Source organism: Suricata suricatta, chromosome 10 (assembly GCF_006229205.1).
Source record: "Suricata suricatta isolate VVHF042 chromosome 10, meerkat_22Aug2017_6uvM2_HiC, whole genome shotgun sequence".
Classification (NCBI taxonomy): Eukaryota; Metazoa; Chordata; class Mammalia; order Carnivora; family Herpestidae; genus Suricata; species Suricata suricatta.
Window position 1 is genome coordinate 94,872,902 of NC_043709.1, and position 21,546 is coordinate 94,894,447.

Sequence of the window (21,546 nt, forward strand, 5' to 3'; positions counted from 1 at the left end):
CAAACATCTGTAGCCCCTAATAGCTGAAAAAATGCATGACTATCCATGTTAATGCAAGGTCGGGTAAAAATGTACAGGGAAAGAGTGGCACCCTGGATTATTTAGAACATCTATAATATAACTTGGTTTTGTGTTCAAACTTGCTGTCTTATATTAAGCGGGGCCTTTTAAAGTCACTGTTAAAGTTATCAATGTGTTATTATTTCTTCTTGCATCTATTGTAATTTTTATATTGTATAGTCACTGTTAATTAATAGGTTCATGAATTTTTAACCTTCAGAGTTGCACGTATCGTTTAAGACTAGAAAGCGTCTTTTTTTGGCCTCACGGAATCCTCTTTGGGCGTACTTCTGGTCTCTGAGCAAGGCTTACAGCACCTGCGTTCTTATTGTTTCCATTTGCCTTGTCAATCTCTGTTCATCACTTTTCCTTTGGGCAGTCTTTTGCTTTGCTGAGTTTCATCCACTTCTGCTTCAGTTCACCCTTTTTTTTTTTTTTTTTTTTTGCATTTCTGCTCTCATGACTGTGAGAATATTGTAGTGCAGTGTTGCACAACCGTTTTTATCAGCTTTTGTGGTTTTCTTTGTTACAGATGGATGACCTTCTGTAGGTAAAAAAAAATACTTTATTCACTTCCTTGAATTGTTAAAGAAGTTTCATGTAGATGTAGTCTGTGGTTTTTTTTTTTTTTCTCTAATTATTCTTTTAGTGGTCAACGTTCCCGGTTAGAGAGCGCCCTCTTCTGTCGGCTCTGTGCAGTTCTGTGCAGTTTCCTTTATGGAAGGAAGGTTGGGTGGGGAGGTGCAGGCAAAGGCAAGGTTATTTTTTTTCCTTTCTTCGGGATTCTTAAATCTCCATGATAATAATTATTATTATTTTTTACTTTCATCCACACCTAAGTGGAATCACCTCTTCCTTATTATCTCTTTCTTTCACAGGAGAAAATAGTGTTTTTCCAAGTTTCTCACCTGTCTTATGTGTCAAACGCCTTATAAAACTACCAGGTCCCAAACTACGTTAAGTATTCTGGAGTTTATGATTGCAGTTTAATCTTCCTGGGTTGAGTATGTCTGTGCTCCACCGACATCTTCTGTTGTCTTTTTCCTAGAATATTTTAAGGACGAATCCCCCAACGCTGCACCGTGCGCATTAAGTAGCAGGCTGGAGCAACTGCCTTGTTCAATTTTTTCTCTACCTACAGCTAATTTGAAAGTGGTGATACTCTGAATCATCAGATGCTGAAAGGCCATGGGTCTTGTTTGGTTTTATTTGCATTTCTTGTTAATTTTATACACCTGTGGGAGTGATGGGGTATTTGAAATCAGGCAGTCTCTTTTTCCTACATTACATGGAAAGATCTGGCGATTTTTCAAGTGTGATTAAGGTTACAAATTAGCCAATTTTCAGTTAGTCAAAAGACGTGTTGTGGATACCTGACAATTAGTTGAATACTTAAAAAATAAGACTCCAGACATGAGAGAGAGAGAGAGAGAAGTGTGCACCTTCTGGCCTGAAGAAGTAAGCATTCCTGAAGTGACTGTGTATGGAGGGGGCAGTCCATGGGGCTTGAGGGTCAAAGTCCTACAACCAAAAGGAACGGAATTCTGCCACCAGCCTGCATACACGTGGAAGGGGGGCTCTAAGTTTCAGATGAGAATGCAGCCTGGCCAAGACTTTGATTCCAGCCTTGTGAAGCACTGAGCTAAGGACTAGGCCAGGCCCAGCTTCTGGTCCACAGATATTATTATGACATACAAACATATGCTGTTTTAAGTTTCTAAGCCTACCATACTGTGATATGCATCAATATGTAACATGTATTACCTATATTCAGGGTAATACACTTAGGTAATAGGATAAAATTAAGGAAGGATAAGGATAAGGAAGAATAATATCTTGGCAATATTATACTGTTATTTTGTGTTTTTTTAAACATTTCCTCACATTCTTTCTTTAGTTTTATATTCAACACTGAGATATTTACTTGGCTAGATCCTTCCATGTGCAATGTTGCCCATTTCGTAATAAAAAACAGAGAACAAAAGTAAAATAATGTTTCTCCCCCTAAAATATATCAGAAATTACATGTTAGAAGGGAAAAGAGATATTTAGTAGAAAGACTGTTACATAAAAGAAGTCGTTGCTATCCCAATGATGACAAAGGTATTTTCAGGATGAAGGAAAGCAGCTTGCAGGTAAGAGTGGGAGGAAAAATCGTAAAAATGAAACACGGCTGGAGCACCTGGGTGGCTCAGTCAGCTGAGCGTCCAAGTCTTGATTTCGGCTCAGGTCATAATCCCAGGGTCATGGGCTGGAACCCTGCATTGTGCTTTGAGCTGAGTGGGGAACTTGGTTAAGATTTTTTCTCTCTCTCTCTCTCTCTCTCTCTCTCTCTCATCTGTTTGTCCTCTGTTTCTCTAAAGTAAAAATAGATAGCTAGATGATAGATAGATAGATAGATAGATAGATGCATACATAATAGCTCAAGTGTGTGTCCGATGGTCATGTTGGAATGCTGCGGTGAGAAAGACACACCACTGTGAATAACTAGTATTCTCCTTTCCATCATAGTCCCCTAAAATAGTATGGGGTTTGAAAAGAACACGTGAGCTGTAAATGGGAGGCTACAGGAATTTTCCTCTCTCAATAGAGACCATTTTTGACATAGATTACTCTCTGAAATTAGATACCTTCCATCGTATTAAGCACCTTCTATTTCCTCATTGCTCTTGAAATCGTAATGAATATACATGAGTTCTCAGTAAAAAGGCAACTCAGGCTCTAGGCACCTCACAGATTCATCCTGGACAAAATTATAAAATGTAGACCATATTTGGTTCACTGCAGAGAAAACTACTCCAAGAAAACTACTCCAACTACTCCAAGTAAAAAAGCAAACAAACAAACAAACAAAAAAACCAGAGGAAATAGCCTTATGGGAGGAGGAGAGGAAGATAGGATATTGGGACAGAAAACTAGTGATTTTCATTATAAGTTTATACTATTTTTAATATAATTGAAAATATATTATTTTGAATTTACATGGACAATAAAGCCCATTTTTTTTTATTTTTAATGTTTACTTATTTTTGAGACTGAGAGACAGAGTATGGGTGGGGGAGGAGCAGAGAGAGAGGAAGACACAGAATCTGAAGCAGGCTCCAGGCCCCTAGCTGTCAGCACAGAGTCTGACGCGGGACTTGAACTTGTGAACTGTGAGATCATGACCTGAGCTGAAGTCGGATGCCCAACCGACTGAGCCACCCAGGCACCCCGACATTTTAAGTACCCAGAGAGTGTAATATGTGTTCTCCTAGTCAAAGTTAAACGTTTGATTTATATCATCTCGTCTTTTTCATAATATAACTTACGTGTTCTTCTCCTAATCTCACACTCTAATATGAGAGTGTGAAAATTTCAGTTTGTTGTCATTTTATATTTTTATTTTGAAAACTAAAATACACACAAGTCCTTTTCTCTTCCTGGCTCTTCATTGAATATCAACGTGTGATTCTTCATTATTATACTTTAATTGAAATATAAAAATAGAAAGCAAAGAGACATGTCAATATAAATTTTTTAACATGTATATACAACAGTTTTACAAAAGGCAATTGGATTTTATCCGAATGTGTGGGATTAGGAAAACCCCGCCCAGGGCATAGACACCCGGCCGTATTACGTTCTCACCCCTTCTTTGACACACTTACAACCCCCTCAGCTAAATGGCTTGTTCCTCCCCCACAGAGAAAGGGAAGTGTTCAATATTTGACACATAACTTTTAGGGAAAAGGTTTTGGATTTATTCAAGATTAACGTCTTCGATGTACACCTCAATGACTTTATTCTGATGGGTAAGCATAAGGCAAGAGAGATTTCTAGAGTGAAAAAATAAGTATTGCAAATTTACGTGACCAGGGCTTAGATTCTGTAAGATTCTGTTTACCCTTGCAACATCTAAAAGCCATAGGTTCCCAAATAGGGAACCACCTATTTAGACAAAGATTCAAAATTGTCCTACAAGAATTCAGGACCATCAAGATAAGAGACACTAATATGTTCCCTTCTAAAGTCGGATGATACACATGAGAAAGTTGTCATATGACACTCTAAGCTCTAAATTAAAACATTTAGAAATATAAATATCCAACCTTACAAAGAACTGAAATGACATTGATATATATCATTTGATATGAATTATTTTATTTGACTTTCTACAGAGAAACTTTACAAGAATATATGCATACAAATATATTACATTTAATATTGAACATATGTATTAAATCAGAACATTCCTTTCTTGACCTTGATGCTTTATACTTTAAGACACAGGTGCACAAATTGCATCAATTTAATTACTTACTTATTTATTTATTTTTATTTAAAAATTTTCATCCAAGTTGGTTAGCACGTGGTGCAATAATGATTTCAGGAGTCGATTCCAGTGATTCGTCCCCTACGTGTAAAGCTCAGTGTTCATGCCAGCAAGCCTCTTCCTTAATGCCCCTTCCCATTTTAGCCCATCCCCCTCCCACAGCCCCTCCAGCCACCCTCAGTTTGTTCTCTGTATTTAAGAGTCTCTGATGTTTTGTCCCCCTCCTCGTTTTAATATTATTTTTGCTTCCCTTCCCTCACGTTCATCCGTTTTGTATCTTAAAGTCCTTATATGAGTGAAATCATATGATATTTGTCTTTCTCTGTCTAATTTTGCTTAGCATAACACCCTCTAGTTCCATCCACATTGTTGCAAATGGCAAGATATCACTCTTTTTGATACATCTTCTTTATCCATCCACCCTTCAATGGACGTTTGGGCTCTCTCCGTACTTGGGCACTGCTATAAACACTGGGGTGCATGTGCCCCTTTGAAACAGTACACTTGTTGCTAGGTCATAGGGATTTTCAGCAATTTTAAAACACAGGGTTTCAAATATATGAAAATTGTGTCATGAGACATAATTTGAAACATTTTTCAGATCCCTGCAGTACAGGAAAAGTCATATTCTTAGTACCGTTGATCCTTCATTACCCACCTCTTCCACTCCAAGAAACACCTAAGTGAGCTGTTGCTTACATATAAAACGGTATTTATTTTCACAGGGTTCATCAAAAGCAGTTTTGTCTGAGCTATACACTACACATTTCTTTGAATCTAAATTTTGAATTAATGGCAATCTGTAACAAGAAATAAAATGTAAACATATTAGAAAAGGGAATAATATTTAGGAATTGTGTTTTAATTAAATGATAGAACTTTTAAAAGCACCTGAATGAAATATTAGGACATGTCAAGTTTTTTAATTCAGAAACCATGTTTTCACAATTCCATAGTTCAATATTACAAAAACAGTTATTGCCTCTATGATCAACAGCATTAAAGCCAAGGATTTTATCATTTTGCTGTTGTTATTAATGGTTTTAACATATGATATACTTTGCTTCTATTTTGTTTAAAGATGTACCAGCTACTCTAGTCCAGGAAAACAAATCCAAGCATAAAATTCGTCACTGTCTGATCCTGAATTTCATGCTTATGAATGAAAATAAGATCTAAAGATTATAAATATACAGAAAATAAGCTCAGAATATTTGAAACATGGGAGGATGCCGAGAATATGGGGTTCAATAAGCGAAAAAAAAAATAATAGATACATGTTTTCCCTGGACAGCTCCTGTGACTGTGACCATCCGTACATACACATACACATCCAAATGCTTATACGAGGCAAAAAAAAAGTTGAAAGTTGTTTTATGGTCACAAGTACACTAACTTCATGTCACATGAGCATAAATTTGGATGATCTAAATTGAGCTAAAATTGATATTTTGTTACATCTCCTTTCCTTTCTGTACTTTCATGTCTAAGACAGGTTATCCTTGCTACGGTGTTCCCAAATGTTACATTCTCTGGCTAGATCTACACATAAACTCATAAAGAACCAAAAAGACCTTGAGTACCAGAAACTTACAGATCTTCGGAGACACTGGAGTTGTTTTCCCACAACCAGGCACGATGTTCTTCGCTGTAACGGAGCCCAATCCAGTAAAAGTTTTTATTGAACCTCATAAAATTCTGATTGGAAACAGAGACAAACATATTAAGTTAGTTTGAGTCTACTCTGGGAATAATGTACTTTTAACAAAGTGGCAGCATCAGATCCAGCCTTCTAATCACAAGAACTGAGATCATTTTTAATGTCCAGTTTAAAAAGTATAGACACTTGCCTTATATGTTCTTCCCTATCAGGACCATTTATTTGTGATCTATAAATAAATACCACAAAATATTTCTTTTTAAAGGAATATAAAACATTAGAAAAAAGTTAAAGTTTGCATGGAACACCTCCTTCACAGATTACAATAAAATTTGATCCCACATCAATGGTATCTTGAGAAGTAAATTTCATACATATCCTTGACTCAACTTATATTCAAAACAGGTTCTCACGCAGCTAGAGAATTTTTTCACCTTTTCTTAAGTTGGGTAATTTTTTTTTATCATACTCCCTATATTTCTCATTATATCCCAGAATGATGACAAAAGATATATATTACAAAAGAAATTATAAATTCGACTCACAAACTAAAAATTACAAAGTTGTTTTATTAGTATTTGAATAAAAACAATGGCCTATTTTTTGTTCTTTGAATTCTCTCCAAAAAGTTCCTTGTGCTTTATCTGGACACTAACTTGATATTTAGTCCTATGATATGAATTGATTTTATATAGGTTTTATAATGATTGTTTTAAGGTGTAGCAAATTAGTTGTCATTAGTTCAAATATAACCATCCATTTACTACCTGATTAAAGATAAATCTAAGTACACTGCTTTCTTAGACAGCATATTTTCATACATCAAAAAAATGTAGGAAACCAGAATTAAATACATGCCAATTCATCTATGTCTTGAATCTGAAGTAGACTGGAATTATGAGAAGCACAGAAATCACGACTTTCTTTCCAAATTTTAAATTCATCAGAAAAGAAGTAGCAGTTGCATTGGTTCCCAATCCACCTTTCTTGGCAAGAACAACAGTCTAGGAGAAAAAAATAAAACATGTTTGATGACATTCAATTTTTTCAATGCTATTTACTCATTCAAAAATCATTTGTTACTTATTCACTATTTTTCACAAATATCACTTGAGAATCTACTACACATATCATAGTTCAGGGGATACTAATGTGAACAAGTCAGACATAACCTTTTTTTACTAAAAGAGATTATATCCTATAGAGTCAGAACTCTGTCATTTCCAATCATTTGTCGATTACATTTCATGAAAATTTAGGTAAGCATGCATGAGAATAAAGTCAGTATGTAAGAACATTGGGTAGCAGAGTATAAATTTCAGGGTGGCTAGAAGAATTTTTTTGAGGATGTGACCCATAATTGAGACCTACTGTGTAAACTAGGTGAAAGAGATATTTAAGGGAAAATATTTTAGCACATTTCCTGAGTCAGAAAACAATATGGCACACTGGGAGAATTCCAATGTTTGGATATTCTATTTTCAAAATAAAGATAAATGAAACAATTAGCTTGATGTCTAATCATACAGTTTAGTAGTGATAGCATCTTGAATATTTACTATCCTCGGTGATAAAAGTCAAGATACACGGTAGGCACTCAAATCTTTTTCAAATGAATGATGCCGAAGCGTAGGGTAGAAAGGTGGTGGATACCGGCAGCTGCAGAGTGGGGTAAATGGAGAGGTGTTGGTCAAAGGGGACAGACTTACAGTTAGAAGGTGAATGAGTTCTGGGGATCTAATGCAAAAAGTTATGGTTATAGTTAGAAATACTGTATTATACTTTCAAGTTGCTTAAAAAGTAGATCTTGAATGTTCTCACCACAAAAAAAAGAAATGGTAATTATGTGACATGATAGAGGTATTAGTTAATGCTATGGTAGTAACCATATCACAACATATATGTGTATCAAATCAACTTGTTTGCTTTAAACTTACACAACATTGTATGTCAGTATCTCATTAGGGATGTAAAAATACTAACGGAAAAAGGTAAATAAAATGTCATGATCACAGAAGATGGTGAGACAGTTTGGAGAGTATTCAGAAAAAATACCTTAAAAAATTAGACTTTGAGCTGGCTTTCCCTGAATAAGTAGGGCTTAAAAGTTCAGAAATCTGTGCTCTCTATTGTGAGTCATATGAAAAGAAGAAACAAAGTTAAAGAGATAAAAGAATTGGCTATGAGCAAACCAGCAGGAAATAGGATTAACTGTAGTGTTTACAGTAATCTATTTGTTTATATAGAAAAAATGTCATTTAGGCTAATATTTACCTTATTGCTTACATATGTAAAGTATGCACATTCAGTGTAACTTAACAGTTTGTATGTTAAAGAATAATGAAATGTGACTATCTTACAATTATCAGGTAAACCTGTGTTGCTAAATGTATATCATACTCTGTGTGAGAAAAACAAGAAACTGTCTATTCTACTCTCTACCAACACTAAGATTTTCCAAAGTAAGAAACTTACCTTCCTGGATTTCTGTGATTACTGGAGACGTTGTTGGCTCAATACTTTGTTTAGTAAGTACTGTAAGAAATGATTAGAAATTTATGTCATTAGATGCAAGTTTATGAAATAATAAAACATTACACATTAGTAAAATGAAACCTTTGTTGTTACATAGTTTCATCACAGTTGTGATCTTTATACAAACTTGACTGAAAAAACTTACTTTTTCAGGGCATCTGGGTGGCTCAATGGGTTAGGCATCCAACTTCAGCTCAGGTCATAATCTCACAGCTGGTGAGTTCAAGCCCCACATCTGAGCCTGCTTCAGATTCTGGGTCTCCCTCTCTCTCCCTGCCCCTCCCTCTCCCCCTCTCAAAAATAAATAAGGTTTTTTATTTATTAATAATAATAAATTAATAAAAAAAGAAAACTTACAATTGTTCAACAAAATTCCCGTAGTAATCGTCAGTGAAAGGCATATTACTCCTAAGATCCCAGAAATCAAGTTCCATGGATTGATCTGAGAAGCTGTAGTAAGGGAGTACAATGATGACTCAAAAAACAAATACAGGAGGTGAAGTTCTTAAAAGCAACAGAGAGAGAGAATCCAAAAAGTTCTTTTATTTGATAACCCAACCATCTTGCCAATGAAACATGAGAATAAGAATATCCCATTCAGAACTCCACCCAATAAATAGCAAGAGTTTTTTGTGATGTCATTTATCCTTTAGCAAGATTATCTACAACACTTTCTCCTTTACCAGTCCTGTCTCAGTAATGTGGATTTACCACTTATTTCCTAGTTCAGCAAAGAAGCTTAGCCATCTGGAGTAAGAAGAAACCAAGAGGCGTCAAGTTGTGCATTAAGGGGGGTTTTCTCAACAAAAATCACAAGATAATATGAGTCCCATTAAGTAGATGTGAAAACTTAAGATCCATTAATAATGCTATTTTCTCGAGGAATGAAAGCTGGTATGTATCCAAGTCAGGAAACAAATGAAAGCTTGTCAAGGCCCACATCTTTTATTCAGCATACGCGATCACTGCCACAATAGTACTTGGAAATGTCCTCTTCTATTCACCTATTCATCTCAGAGCATTCTCTGCCTAAGAAATGTCTGGCTGCTTGTAGCTTTGTAGAGATTTTATAAGAAAGGGAACCCAGAATCACTCTGGCCTACGCTGGAGATGAGGAGTTCCCCAACCATGGGTAACACCTTGGGGACCTGGATTCATTTCACCGTACATTAAATTATGATATGTAAACAACCACTTTTTTTTACAAGAACATTACATTTTCTCATACCAAAAATTTCTTGCTTCTAGGCATGTTAGGCTAAAACAATTTAAAATTAGGAGATTTGACATTAACATTAGCAGACTCTCAAAAAGTGTTGTCGCGAAGAAACAGTCCAGTGTGCCAAACTATTAAGCCAGGTGATTTGGGGTATCACAACACAAATGGTAAAATTTTTGAGAACCACTCTTAAGCATTGTCATTAATATTTGGCATTCTCTATTTACTTCTGTACCAGCATTATGTTGTTCATAATTTAATCTGATAAATTCAGTTCATACTCAGAGTTTAGAGCTATCCCTATCCAAAGCCACTCTTTAAACCCAAGCTTCAAAAAATCATTTCTAAGTTACAGATGAAGAATCAGAAATGGAAAGGGCTGATACACGGAATGTCTAAAAACATCCACTGTTTTCTCTAGAAGCACTGCCCTGAAATTAGCCATACCCATGAGACTCCTTTTCTGGTTAATTTCATATTAAAAAATTTGATGACTTGGGCCTCACATACCTGCCATAAGGAAGGTCCCAGTGTGGATGCTGGCAAGCACAATTTGTGCTTAATCAGGAAGAATGATGCTGTTTTGGTTCAGGGAGCTGAGCTGGAGGTTCAAGAATCCAAAAGTCACATATGAAGAAATTTAACAGAAAAAAAAAGAGAAAAATTATATATTCGAGCAATTGTCTTGACTCTTCTATTGGTGAATGAGTAGTATGAACAAGAAGTAGTAAAGTCACTTGTAAATGTTCCTGGAACCACAAGACAGGAAATTCTCACTGTACATGTGTAATGCAAACACTTTGACTATCATAAAAGAAAATGAGAGGGATTTTTTAAAAATATATGAACATCAAAGACATCTTTAAAAATCATTTGGAAAATGGAAAATTGGGGGTTTTCATCCTTTGAGCCTCCTGGTAATCCGAGTCAAGATGAATTGTTATACTGTTTCCTTTGTTTTCTTGTCTCAAATTTCATACCCTGAGACTTTACTGTTAGTGCAATTCTATGAAATGAAAAATGCCTTGGTGTTACTTCAGGTTACACTCAAAAAAAGACTTCAGCAGAGCCGCAGAACTACCAGATACTTAACAGATTATGGGAGAAGGCAGAGCCATCCTCCCAAAACTAGGTACTAAGTGAATGTCTGACCTAATATGGTAGGGAGTCCATAATGTGCTGGTTAGAAACACAGTAAAACATGCAAAATAAATCCCAATGCCTACATCCCCCAATACACAAACAGTCACATATTTATTTATGCCTATGCAACTCTGGGCACACCGCATTTTGAGTAAAGTAAATGAATGCTGCCAGACTGAGTTATGTAACCTCATGCTCCCAAATCATCTTCTGTTGTAATAAGCAAGTAATCACATGACTCATTTCTCTCCATTTCCCTCTCTCTCGCTTTCTTTGCCCATTCCTTTATGGATTATGAATCACCGCCAAACTATACTCATCTTAAGAGACATCAGAACGTAAATGTCTTAAGCAACACTTAATCCCATCTTGGGACATCTGAATTCAACGAAACTTTGTGGGTAAAGCACTTGGGCAAGTCCTATAGTTTGTCTGGTCAGCAGGAGGTTCACATGCAGCCATAAGAACTCCCATCCTAAAAGGATGGACTATTTTTGCATTCATACCTCTAATATGGTTCCACATGCTATTTCAGAGATGTAAAAAAACTACATTATTTTAAAACAAACGGTAGAAATGAGTTTAAAATGCTATGATTCAAAAAAGGTTTTACTGATTGTTGAATAAAACAATGGACGAGAATGAAAGTCTGCTCTATTTTAAAGCCACATAATAGATTTATGATTGCCTGTTTTATCTCCAATCACCTAAAATACAAAACATGAACCTAATAATTTTCCTTAAATGAAACATTACACGGTAAGAACTAACCATGCTTTTGTTCATGATTAAAACCATGTATTTTCATAGAAACACAGGTGTGTGTTTTTATTATTTAATAATTATCTGTTTTTGTTCATTGTAAATTTTCCTGAGAGTTTCATAACCTTTCTCCAGAAAACTGAATTTTATGCTATCCATGTAATTTAAGACACCTTATGTCAGTTTTATAATGAATATTTTAGTTATTTCTTACCAATAAATAACCAGATAATTTATTCAAAAGTTTATTCAATGGGGCTCCTGGGTGACTCAGTTGGTTGAGAATCTGACTCTTGATTTTAGTTCAATGGTTCCTGAGTCATGGAGGCTGCTTAAGATTATCTCTCTCTATGGGGCGCCTGGGTGGCTCAGTCAAACTCTTAACTTTGGCTCACACATGATCTCAGGGTTCTTGAGTTTGAGCCCTGTGTTCAAGCCCCCTCTGCTCTTCTCCCTTCCTCTCTAAAATAAAAAGTAAAATAAAAAAAGAATTTGAAAGTTCATTCAATGTCTAACAATCAAATTAATAGTGTTCAGCTTAATTTTGAAGTATTTTTCAATATCTCCCAAAGGAAAATGTGTGATACTTCATTTGAGAAAATATTAATTCATCTCACTCCCTAACTAAAATGCACTAAAATTGTGACAATCAGAGGAGACCCCAATTCTCTCTCATTTGTGCTTCATTATGAAAGCGTAGCCCTTTAAATGTTATTTCAGAGATGTAAAAAAACTACATTATTTTAAATGTGGAACAGAACAGAGAAACAGAGGAGGAAGAGGCAACTTCAGAAAGAAAATTAAAATTTGAGCATTATCTTGTAGGATAAATTGGAAATACAGAACTGTGGCTACTGTAAAGTGAGAAATAGATAACAGAAATGCCTCAAACCTAAACCTAAATAAGACAGAGAAAGTCCAACACACATATTTTCTTCCCATTTTTTGAAATAAAATATAACATGCATGTTAAAAAGAAATAAAAGCAAAAATCCTAATTCATTATCAGACACTAAACCTGCCCCCCAATCAAGAAATAAAACATTTCTGGCACCCTTAAGATCTTTCCTCACTTAAACTTGTTACTATTCTCTTTCTTTTTCCAGATATCACCACCATTTTGACTTCCAAGACCATTTTGACTTCTAATGTGAATGAACTAAAGATCATTTAGTTTTTACTGCTTTTGAACTTTACATAACTAGAACAATATAATATCAACTCTTTTGTGTCTAGTTTATTTTCCTCAAGTTCTTGAGAGAGTCTTCCAAGGACTCCTGTCCATCTTGACGCTGACTGGGCCAGGCACAAATTACTGCAGCTAGTGGATAAGACACATTGATTGATTGAAGTCAGTTGGAGTCTGATGTGAATGCCAGAGTGGGGTCAAGTTTATTCAAGACAAAATGAATAGCAATGATTCATTTAAAGGAAATCTGAGAAAATAAATTTCTAAAGATGAATTTTGGAAAATTGTTGCCCCCCTTTCAATATTTTTTTGGTTTTATTTACTTTCTTTCTTTTTTTTTTTTTTGGTCCCTTAAAGTAGGTCTTTATGAATGAAACCACCAATGATGAACATGTGAAAGTTCACTTTGAAGCACAGTGAAAAGAGAAGAGTGAACTTCTCCTGTACTAATTGTAATCAGTTCAAGTCCAGATTAATCAAGAATCTGTATCATACCAGATGAGTAACGACTTCCATCAGCTTTGATTTGAAAACATTTAGCACAGAGGCACCTGGGTGGCTAAGACAGTTAAGCATCTGACCATTGACTTCAGCTCAGGTCATGATCTCATGATTCATGAGTTTGAGCCCCACATCCAGCTTTACACTGGCAGAGCTTGAGATTCTCTGTTTCCCCTCTCTCTCTCTGGCCCTTCTCAGCTTGTGTTGTCACTTTCAAAATAAATAAATAAATAAACTTAAAAATAAAAAATAAATAAAAAGTTAAAAAAGAAAACAGCACATCCACCATCACTGAAATAACCATTTCTGATGTATAATTAATGTTTTGTTAAAGAATATAACAGAATTCAGGACACTTGGGTGGCTCAGTTGGTTAAACGTCTGACTTCGGCTCAGGTCATGATCTCACAGTTCGTGGGTTCAAGCCCAGCATCGGGTTCTGTGTTGAGCGCTCAGAGCCTGGAGCCCATTTCAGATTCTGTGTCTCCCTCTTTCTCTGCCCCTCCCTCATTCATGCTCTGTCTCTCTCTGTCTCAAAATAAACTAAATAATTTTTTTTAATCCACATGCATTGAAGATCTTAATGTGAAAAGTGAGGCAATAAAAACAAAGAATATAACAGAATTTGACTTCAGTAAGTGAACAGTGTAGCTGAGACATAAGAAAGAAAGAAATTGAAGGTAGTGAGTGCTAATATCAAGACAATAAATATGCTATTTTCTCTTAACCTCTTTTTTTCATGTTTTATTTTGCAATGACTATAGATTGACAAAAAGTTGTCAAATTAATACAGTACAGGTAGTTAGTTCCCTTGGACCATTCACTCAGTTTCCTCCATGATAATATCTTACATGATTAGAGTAAAGTATCAAAGCCAAGACAATGGCATCATGTAATCCATAAACTATTCAGATTTCACCAGTTTTATATGCACTTATTTGCTTGAATGTGTGTAGATGGGTATAGCTTTATGCAATTTTGTCTGGTATATAAATGTGTGCAACCACCTTCATTTAATCTCTGTTTTCATATTTTAGAAAATAATTACCATCACTTATTTTGTGACTGTAAAGTTTGGTTGTTGAAAAGGCAAGGTAAATCACTGGAACTTTTCCTTTGTTCATCGATTTTCATTTTAATTAGTTGATTTAGTAGGGGGAAATTTTAACACTTATTGAGCACATATCACATGCCCATTCTAGTGTTTAATTGAATGTTTTATTAAATGTATGAGTACACATTTACCAGTACCAGTATGTTAAAGCTTAATGAAGCTTTTTGGCCTTCTACTATTCTATTGATGTAGAAATTTATTAATATATCAGAAATTCTGTTTTATCTAGTCTTTTCTTAATGTAAAGATAACACAAGTATTCTCAGAAATAGAAAATCATTTAAATTTCCCTCACCTTTGAATATTCTTGTCCTAGAGTTAAAGATTCTGACATTTTTAAAAAATTGAGTAGCCAGAATCTTACCAGTCATTCAATTCTACCAATAGAAATTTTCTGAGAGTTGACTAGGATTATTCTTTATGGGGTCTTGGTCTGGTCTTCTCCAAGTAATAGAGATAATCATGTCTTACTTAGCTCCATTAAGTAAAAAAATAATTGCCATTAGTAGAAATGCTTATTTTCCAGTTCCTGTTTAATACACTGCTTTCATTTGATCTCCAATTTGTTACCCAGATCTGTGCAATTATATTATGGGTTTTAGATACTGTATTGTTGTTTTGACAAATAAGTTATCATTTTACAGTTGCAATTTAACTGAGAGCTAATTATCAATATTGACCAAAGATGTTACACATGAATGTTTCCCCTTTTTTCCCATAAAGTTAGAAGTATCAAGAAATTGTTTTCCATTAAAAGAAGTGAGGACACCTTTGTGGCTCAGCCAGTTAAGTGTCTGACTCTTGATTTCAGCTCAGGTCATGGTCTCTTGGTTCATGGGATTGAGTGCAGCGTTATGCTCTACACTGACAGCATGGAGCCTGTTTGAGCTTCTCTCTCACATCTCTCTCTGCCCCTCTCTCCTCTCAAAAATAATAAATAACCATTTAAAAAACAGATAAACAAGCAACAAAACCAAAGCAGCAATCAACTCTGCATCTGGTTCAGGATTAGTTTACTCAGTTTCAAATAAAAGAAACAGAACAATGTGAAAACTTTGGGTTTAGTATTTAGATCTTTATCTGCATTTGGCACCGCCTAATAGGTATTTTATAAAGTAAGATGTCTGCAAGGGATAAGAAGCATTCAAAATAATGTCCTAATTGCTAACATATATTTTGGATAAAACATTTGTGATTATTAAGGACAGGGAGCGATTTATGAAATCAGAATGAAAAAAACATACAATTTGTTTTAAAATTTCTTAATTTCAGCCTTTAAAGTACATCTCTTCTATAAATAAATCCCACCATGGGAGACTTCACCCCATGTGAAAGTTGCAAAGAGCTTGTTGGCTCTAGCTGTGGCTTCTGAGCCCTCATGTAGATGGAAATAGTTTCTCTGTGGTCAGCCTGTTGAGGGGGCCTTTCGGTTCTCTGAAGTAACACACCAAAGGTGACAAGTTTGGTACATCCTAAAGTCTAAAATTCAAGTATTTTTACAGGCACAGAGCCTCTTTCTTGACCTTTAGACAAAAATATCTGCATTGTAAAGCTCTATGATCAGTATCTGTTGGTGAAACATGGTCTTAAAAAAAAAAAAAACAAGGGAAGTAAAATAATCCCCCCACCCTAAGAATATAAGACACATTAGTACCAGACAGGGGATTACTCATATGAGTACAAATCTGTCTGTCTGCAGAACTCACTTTTCAACTTTTGTAAAAATACTGATGGGTTTTAGATACTGCATTGCTGATTTGACAAGTAAGTTATTTTGCAATTGCAATTTAACTGATAATTACAAATTAAATTATAGCTTTTGACCAAAGATGTTACACAAGAATGTTCTACAGTTTGTGAGATGAAGCTCCCTACCCCCACCCTGTCACCCAGCATGGGGCCTGCTTAAGATTCTCTCTCTCCTTCTATGTCTGCCCCTCCCCTACTCACTTTCTCTCTCTCTTAAAACAAAAACAAAAACAAATACATAGTTTAAGTGGTATATAAATTTGGCAAGAAAAGAAAAGCAGAAAGGAAGAAAAGAGAGAAAGAAAGAAAGGAGGAAAGAAAGAAAGAAAAAGAAAGAAAAGAAAGAAAGAAAGAAAGAAAGAAAGAAAGAAAGAAAGAAAGAAAGAAAGAAAGGAAAGGAAAGGAAAGGAAAGAAAAAAAGAAGAGAAAAGAAAGAAGGAAGGAAGGAAGAAAAAAAGGAAGGAAGAAGAAAAAAAGAAAAACATTGGCACAGAAACTATTTCAGAAACTATTAGACTGTTTCCAACCTTTCTAACATTCTAGTTTTTCTATTTGTATCATTTTTCTCATTCCTTAGTAACACCAATGATTAGGATACCTGACACTTTCTTTTTCCTTCAAAGTCATAACATTTCATAATATGTTATATATAATTTTTATATTTAGTGATTATATATGACAGTTAAATATTTTTTCAATTTATTGCATGCCAGATTGGACACTTTGTATAATTTACTATATTTAATTTTCATAAACCCTATGTTGATAGTATTATTTCTTAAATTATATAGTTGAAAACACAGATTATTGGGGCGACTGGGTGGCTCAGTCGATTAAGCCTCTGACTCCGGCTCAGGTCAGATCTCACGTTCGAGTGTTTGAGCCCCCCGTCAGGCTCTGTGCTGACAGCTAGCTCAGAGCCTGGAGCCTACCTCCGGATCTGTGTCTCCTTCTCTCTCTGCCCCTCCCCCTCTCATGCTGTCTCTCTCTGTATCAAAAATAAATTAAAAAACATTTTTAAAAATTAAAAAAAAGAAAACACAGATTATCAAGGGAAATAGTCTCAAAGTCAATTAGCTGAGCTGAGATTCACTAAGCTTGAATAGATCAAAATATAGAGAGTCACTTTGCATAATTGTAAGATGATGTACATTATTTTGCTCTGATTTTCCTAGTGATTTTGAAACTTTCAATTTTTAGGTACATAACCACAAATGTATTGGAAATACATTTTCTATATAATAATAACATATGTTTGTGTATGTGTATAAATATATAAATAGTGTTTAATAATATATTTAATAATTCTTAATAAATGCAAAAATATGTAAATATATGCATGCACACATACTTGACTATGTACCATTTGTTTTTATGGAGGTAAAACCAAGATTTCAACAGCTTTCAACTAAGTTGTCGCCAAAACTTTGCATAACCTTTTATAGCTTTTAATTACATGTTTTGTTTTCTAGTTTGCCTTCTATCATGCCTTCTGTCTTCTAAGAAACTAACTTATTAGCATCTATAGACACGAATGTCCATTTGTGAATTTAATGATACTTTCACATATAAATAATTCACTTGAAGGGCATTTTGGTACCAATGTGAACCCCTCTTTTTAAAATGTTTTAAATTTGTTTGAAGTTAGATATCATAGGATAAATAAAAGATTGTACTCTGCTCTCTCTTTCTACTGTGTATGTGAATGTGCATGTGCGTGTGTAGTGGGAGAGGTGACAAATATGATACAACCAGACTTCTACAGTGAGGGCTAGATCTAAATCAGCACTTTTCATGATTGTACCTTTTAGAGAAGAACTGTTATATAGATCAAATCCCAAGTAGAGATGTAAGTCAATAAAATGCACAGAACCCAGAGCTATTATTACTGAGGCTGGGGGTGCCCTCCCATTTCACTCTCTCCACATTTGCCTGGGAGGATCTAAGGTTGCTACTCTTGAAAATGAGAAGCAACTTATTTAGATGATCAAACACCCATTCTAATATTACAAATCTATACCTTCCTTACTGAAGCATCATGAACATACAGTGTTATGTTAGTTTCAGGTGTACAATATAGTGATTCAACACTTATACATTTCTCAGTGCTCATCACCATAAGTGTACTCTTAGTCCCCTTCAGCTATTTCACCCTTCCTCCCCCACCTCCCCTAGCAACCACTGGTTTGTTCTCTATGTTTATGAGTCTGCTCTTTTAGTTTGTCTCTCTTTTTTTATTTGTTCATTTGCTTTGTTTCTTAAATTCTATATATGAGTGAAATTTTATATTTGTTTTAATACTCACAATTTAGTAGATCTATTTAAGCTATATTCCTATTTCCAGATTTTGCTTGATTTTTTTCCTGAACCAGACCAATCCAGTAAAACCAAGGCCTTTTTGACTGAATTAAAGTCTATAAAATGTCAGACCCCATAACATTATAAACATCAGGCTTGGACTGTTTTACTGTCATTGTGTCTCTGGCACCTAACATCAATGGACCAGAGTTTTAGTTTTAGTTTTCATATTTTTTGACTCATGGCTAAGTTGATAATTGATTAATATGTGTGACAGATGGTTATAATGTAACCTCCAAATTATATCTTCTTGAATTTGTGCCTTTGTGGTGTCCCCCTCCACTCTGAATATGAACTGACCTTGTTACTTCCTTTGACCAATCAAATACGGTAGACTAATGTAAGGACTCTAACCAAACTCTTAAGAGGCCCTGAATCTTTTTCTCTCTTGTGAAGAACTAAGTTGCCATATAAAGCAATCTGAGCTATCATGTTGGCAAGTCCACATAGTGAGAGGGGTCATGGAAGATGAATGACTGTGAAGGGAAAGAAGCCTTTGAGAACAAAGACCAAGGAGAAATAGGCGTCAGCTTTGCAGCCATCCTACCTCAAGGGCAAGATATGATTAACAGCATCATCAGGGCTTCCCTCCTCGTAGCAGCTCCATGAATGATCCCTGCCAACATCATATGGAACATGCAGAACAGAAAGAAGAGCAATCCCAGCTGGGACCTGCCCAGCCAATCCACAGAAACATGAGAAACAAAATATTTGTTGTTATGAGATAAGCAAGACGGTTCAAAGGCTCTCTCAAAGAAAAAAAGCTTACCTTATGTATTTCAAAGAAATCTATCATATTTTATCTAGCCAGGAAAATTGAGTTTTATTTCAATTTTAATTAAAATGTTAATTTTAGTACATCCTTAGTTTTCAGTCATATCACATATAATATATTCAAAAACTAGCCTTATTAATTTGTACATAAACCTAATAAAATGTTACATTTAAGACAAGATTATGGAGAAGTCATTATTCAGAATTACTAAAAAACCTGATTCATTAATCACAGATTTTCTTTAACTTATCTTCATATCGAAAGTGTCTTCTTGATTATAAATCTCTGTCCCTTTTAATCCTGTCTTTAGTATTTTCCTTATGCTGTGTGATGTTTCATTTTAATATGATCACTATTGTATACATATTTTCTTTTTGTTTACAATTTTATTCTATTTCCCTCTTTTTTATTTTTTATAATCTAATAAATTTTTTCTAAATTTTAATAGTAAGTCTAATACTTTTTTAAAACCATACAAAAAGTAAACAATAAGGAAAAATATATATTGGGATTAGTTATGTTTAAAATGGCAGCAGTTTTCTAGAAATAAAATTTGACATCCTTTTTTTGGAAATGAAAAAATAAAAGATGAATTTGGATGACTTTAAATTATAATTTTTGTTTCTTTCCAGCCCCTCCCTTTGAATTGAATTGACCTAATTGACAGTGAATAAAACAGCATGAATAACATGGATTCACGGACTCAGCCCCAGAATATGAAAGATCTAGATTCAAGGCTAAGCTCTACCACTTTCTAGCTTGGTGAATTAAATAAACAGCAACTACGCAGCCAGAATTTCACAATTTCTAAAATTATGATGTTTAAATCACTGGTTTGGGGATGAATAAATAAAATGAGTGTAAATTACAGGGTACAGAATAGTTATGCTGAACTACCAAAGATAGATGGTGTCTTTTAATTACTATTAATAGTCAGATGAAAAGCACACGATAAACGCAGATATCATACAGAATACAAAATAGGAAGAGCACTAGTTCCTCCTTTTCATTGTAGAATGCGGACTTCTATAGATTGCTGTTTTCTCAAGTTTTCTGCATGTCAGATAAATAGTAAAGGTTTTCCTCCACATGCTGGTCATTTCTCTTTCTGGAACCATCCACAGTTGTCTGGAAAACAAACTGTTCTGGAGTCATTCAAAGGGGATGCCATGCTGGATTTGTGCACTGAGGTGCATACTGTTTCTCACAACTATATATGAGAAAAAAATATGCAAGATTCTGAGCTGGTTCAGAGTCAGACAAGCACGATTCAGAATGGGAACTAGAGAATGAGAATCCAGGAGAAGGAGGACAAGGAAAGCGCGCTTTGCTTTCGTCACTGCAGCTATTGCCTCGATTTGGAATCGGTCTTTTTTTCTGGACACAAGTGAAATGAAGAAACTCAAGGACCAGGATAGGAGTTTAGTATCTCCTACTTTTTTGAATGAAAAGTGGCCCATTGATGTGTTTTGAGTTTTGCTCTTACTGATATTTCCTCTAGCTGGATTTAAACTTTATTAAAATAAATGCTTATTTATAAAATAATAATGTCCATAACAAAAATATAAATAGTGCTTAGAAGTACTAAAAGACTGAAACAAGCTAGAACAAGTTATGCTGATAATTTCCTGATAATAACCCTCCTGTGGAGACTCAGACAGTGTTACAGTTTATTACTGACAATAGTTGGAGTTTGACAGTATTCTATCAGTGTTCTATAGCTTCCAGAGTTGCAAAATAACTTGAAGACAGCAAAAAGCAGATACATATTTTATGTATTAAAATTATACTTATTTATGCTCTCTTAATTTACCTTTTTCTTACCCATATACTATAGATTTGTTTTAAAGCATAAAGCATACATAGATATCTTTAAAAATAAATATGTTTAAAAAAAGGTTTACTTTTGTCACTTTAAGATAAAAAATGGATAAGTATGACAGTATAAAGTTGTGTTATATGTGTTCATGAGCCCTTTCTAGTCTGATAAAATGCTTTTGCATAGTAGAGAGTTTCCAAGTATCCACCCAGGACTTTTCTCCATGGAATAGAAATTACTTTGCTTAACAGTGGTTGCAACTATATGAGAAACAATGGTGGAGAAATATGACAGTATATGTGCTTTTATTTTTCAAAGAAAAGAGAAAAGTCTTTCCCTACATCAGA

At 34.7% G+C, this 21,546-nt stretch overlaps 1 protein-coding gene across 1 annotated transcript; it reads right to left on the reverse strand.

Moving 5' to 3' along the window:
- Positions 1-4,837: 4,837 nt before the first annotated feature.
- On the reverse strand, positions 4,838-10,505 carry KLRD1 (killer cell lectin like receptor D1). Its single transcript, XM_029954337.1, has 6 exons — positions 10,300-10,505; positions 8,928-9,020; positions 8,511-8,570; positions 6,894-7,039; positions 5,970-6,073; positions 4,838-5,175 (listed from the first exon to the last, which is right to left on the reverse strand). The coding sequence occupies exons 1-6, from the start codon at positions 10,304-10,306 to the stop codon at positions 5,055-5,057; spliced, it is 531 nt and encodes a 176-aa protein (XP_029810197.1). The 5' UTR covers positions 10,307-10,505; the 3' UTR covers positions 4,838-5,054.
- Positions 10,506-21,546: the final 11,041 nt, after the last annotated feature.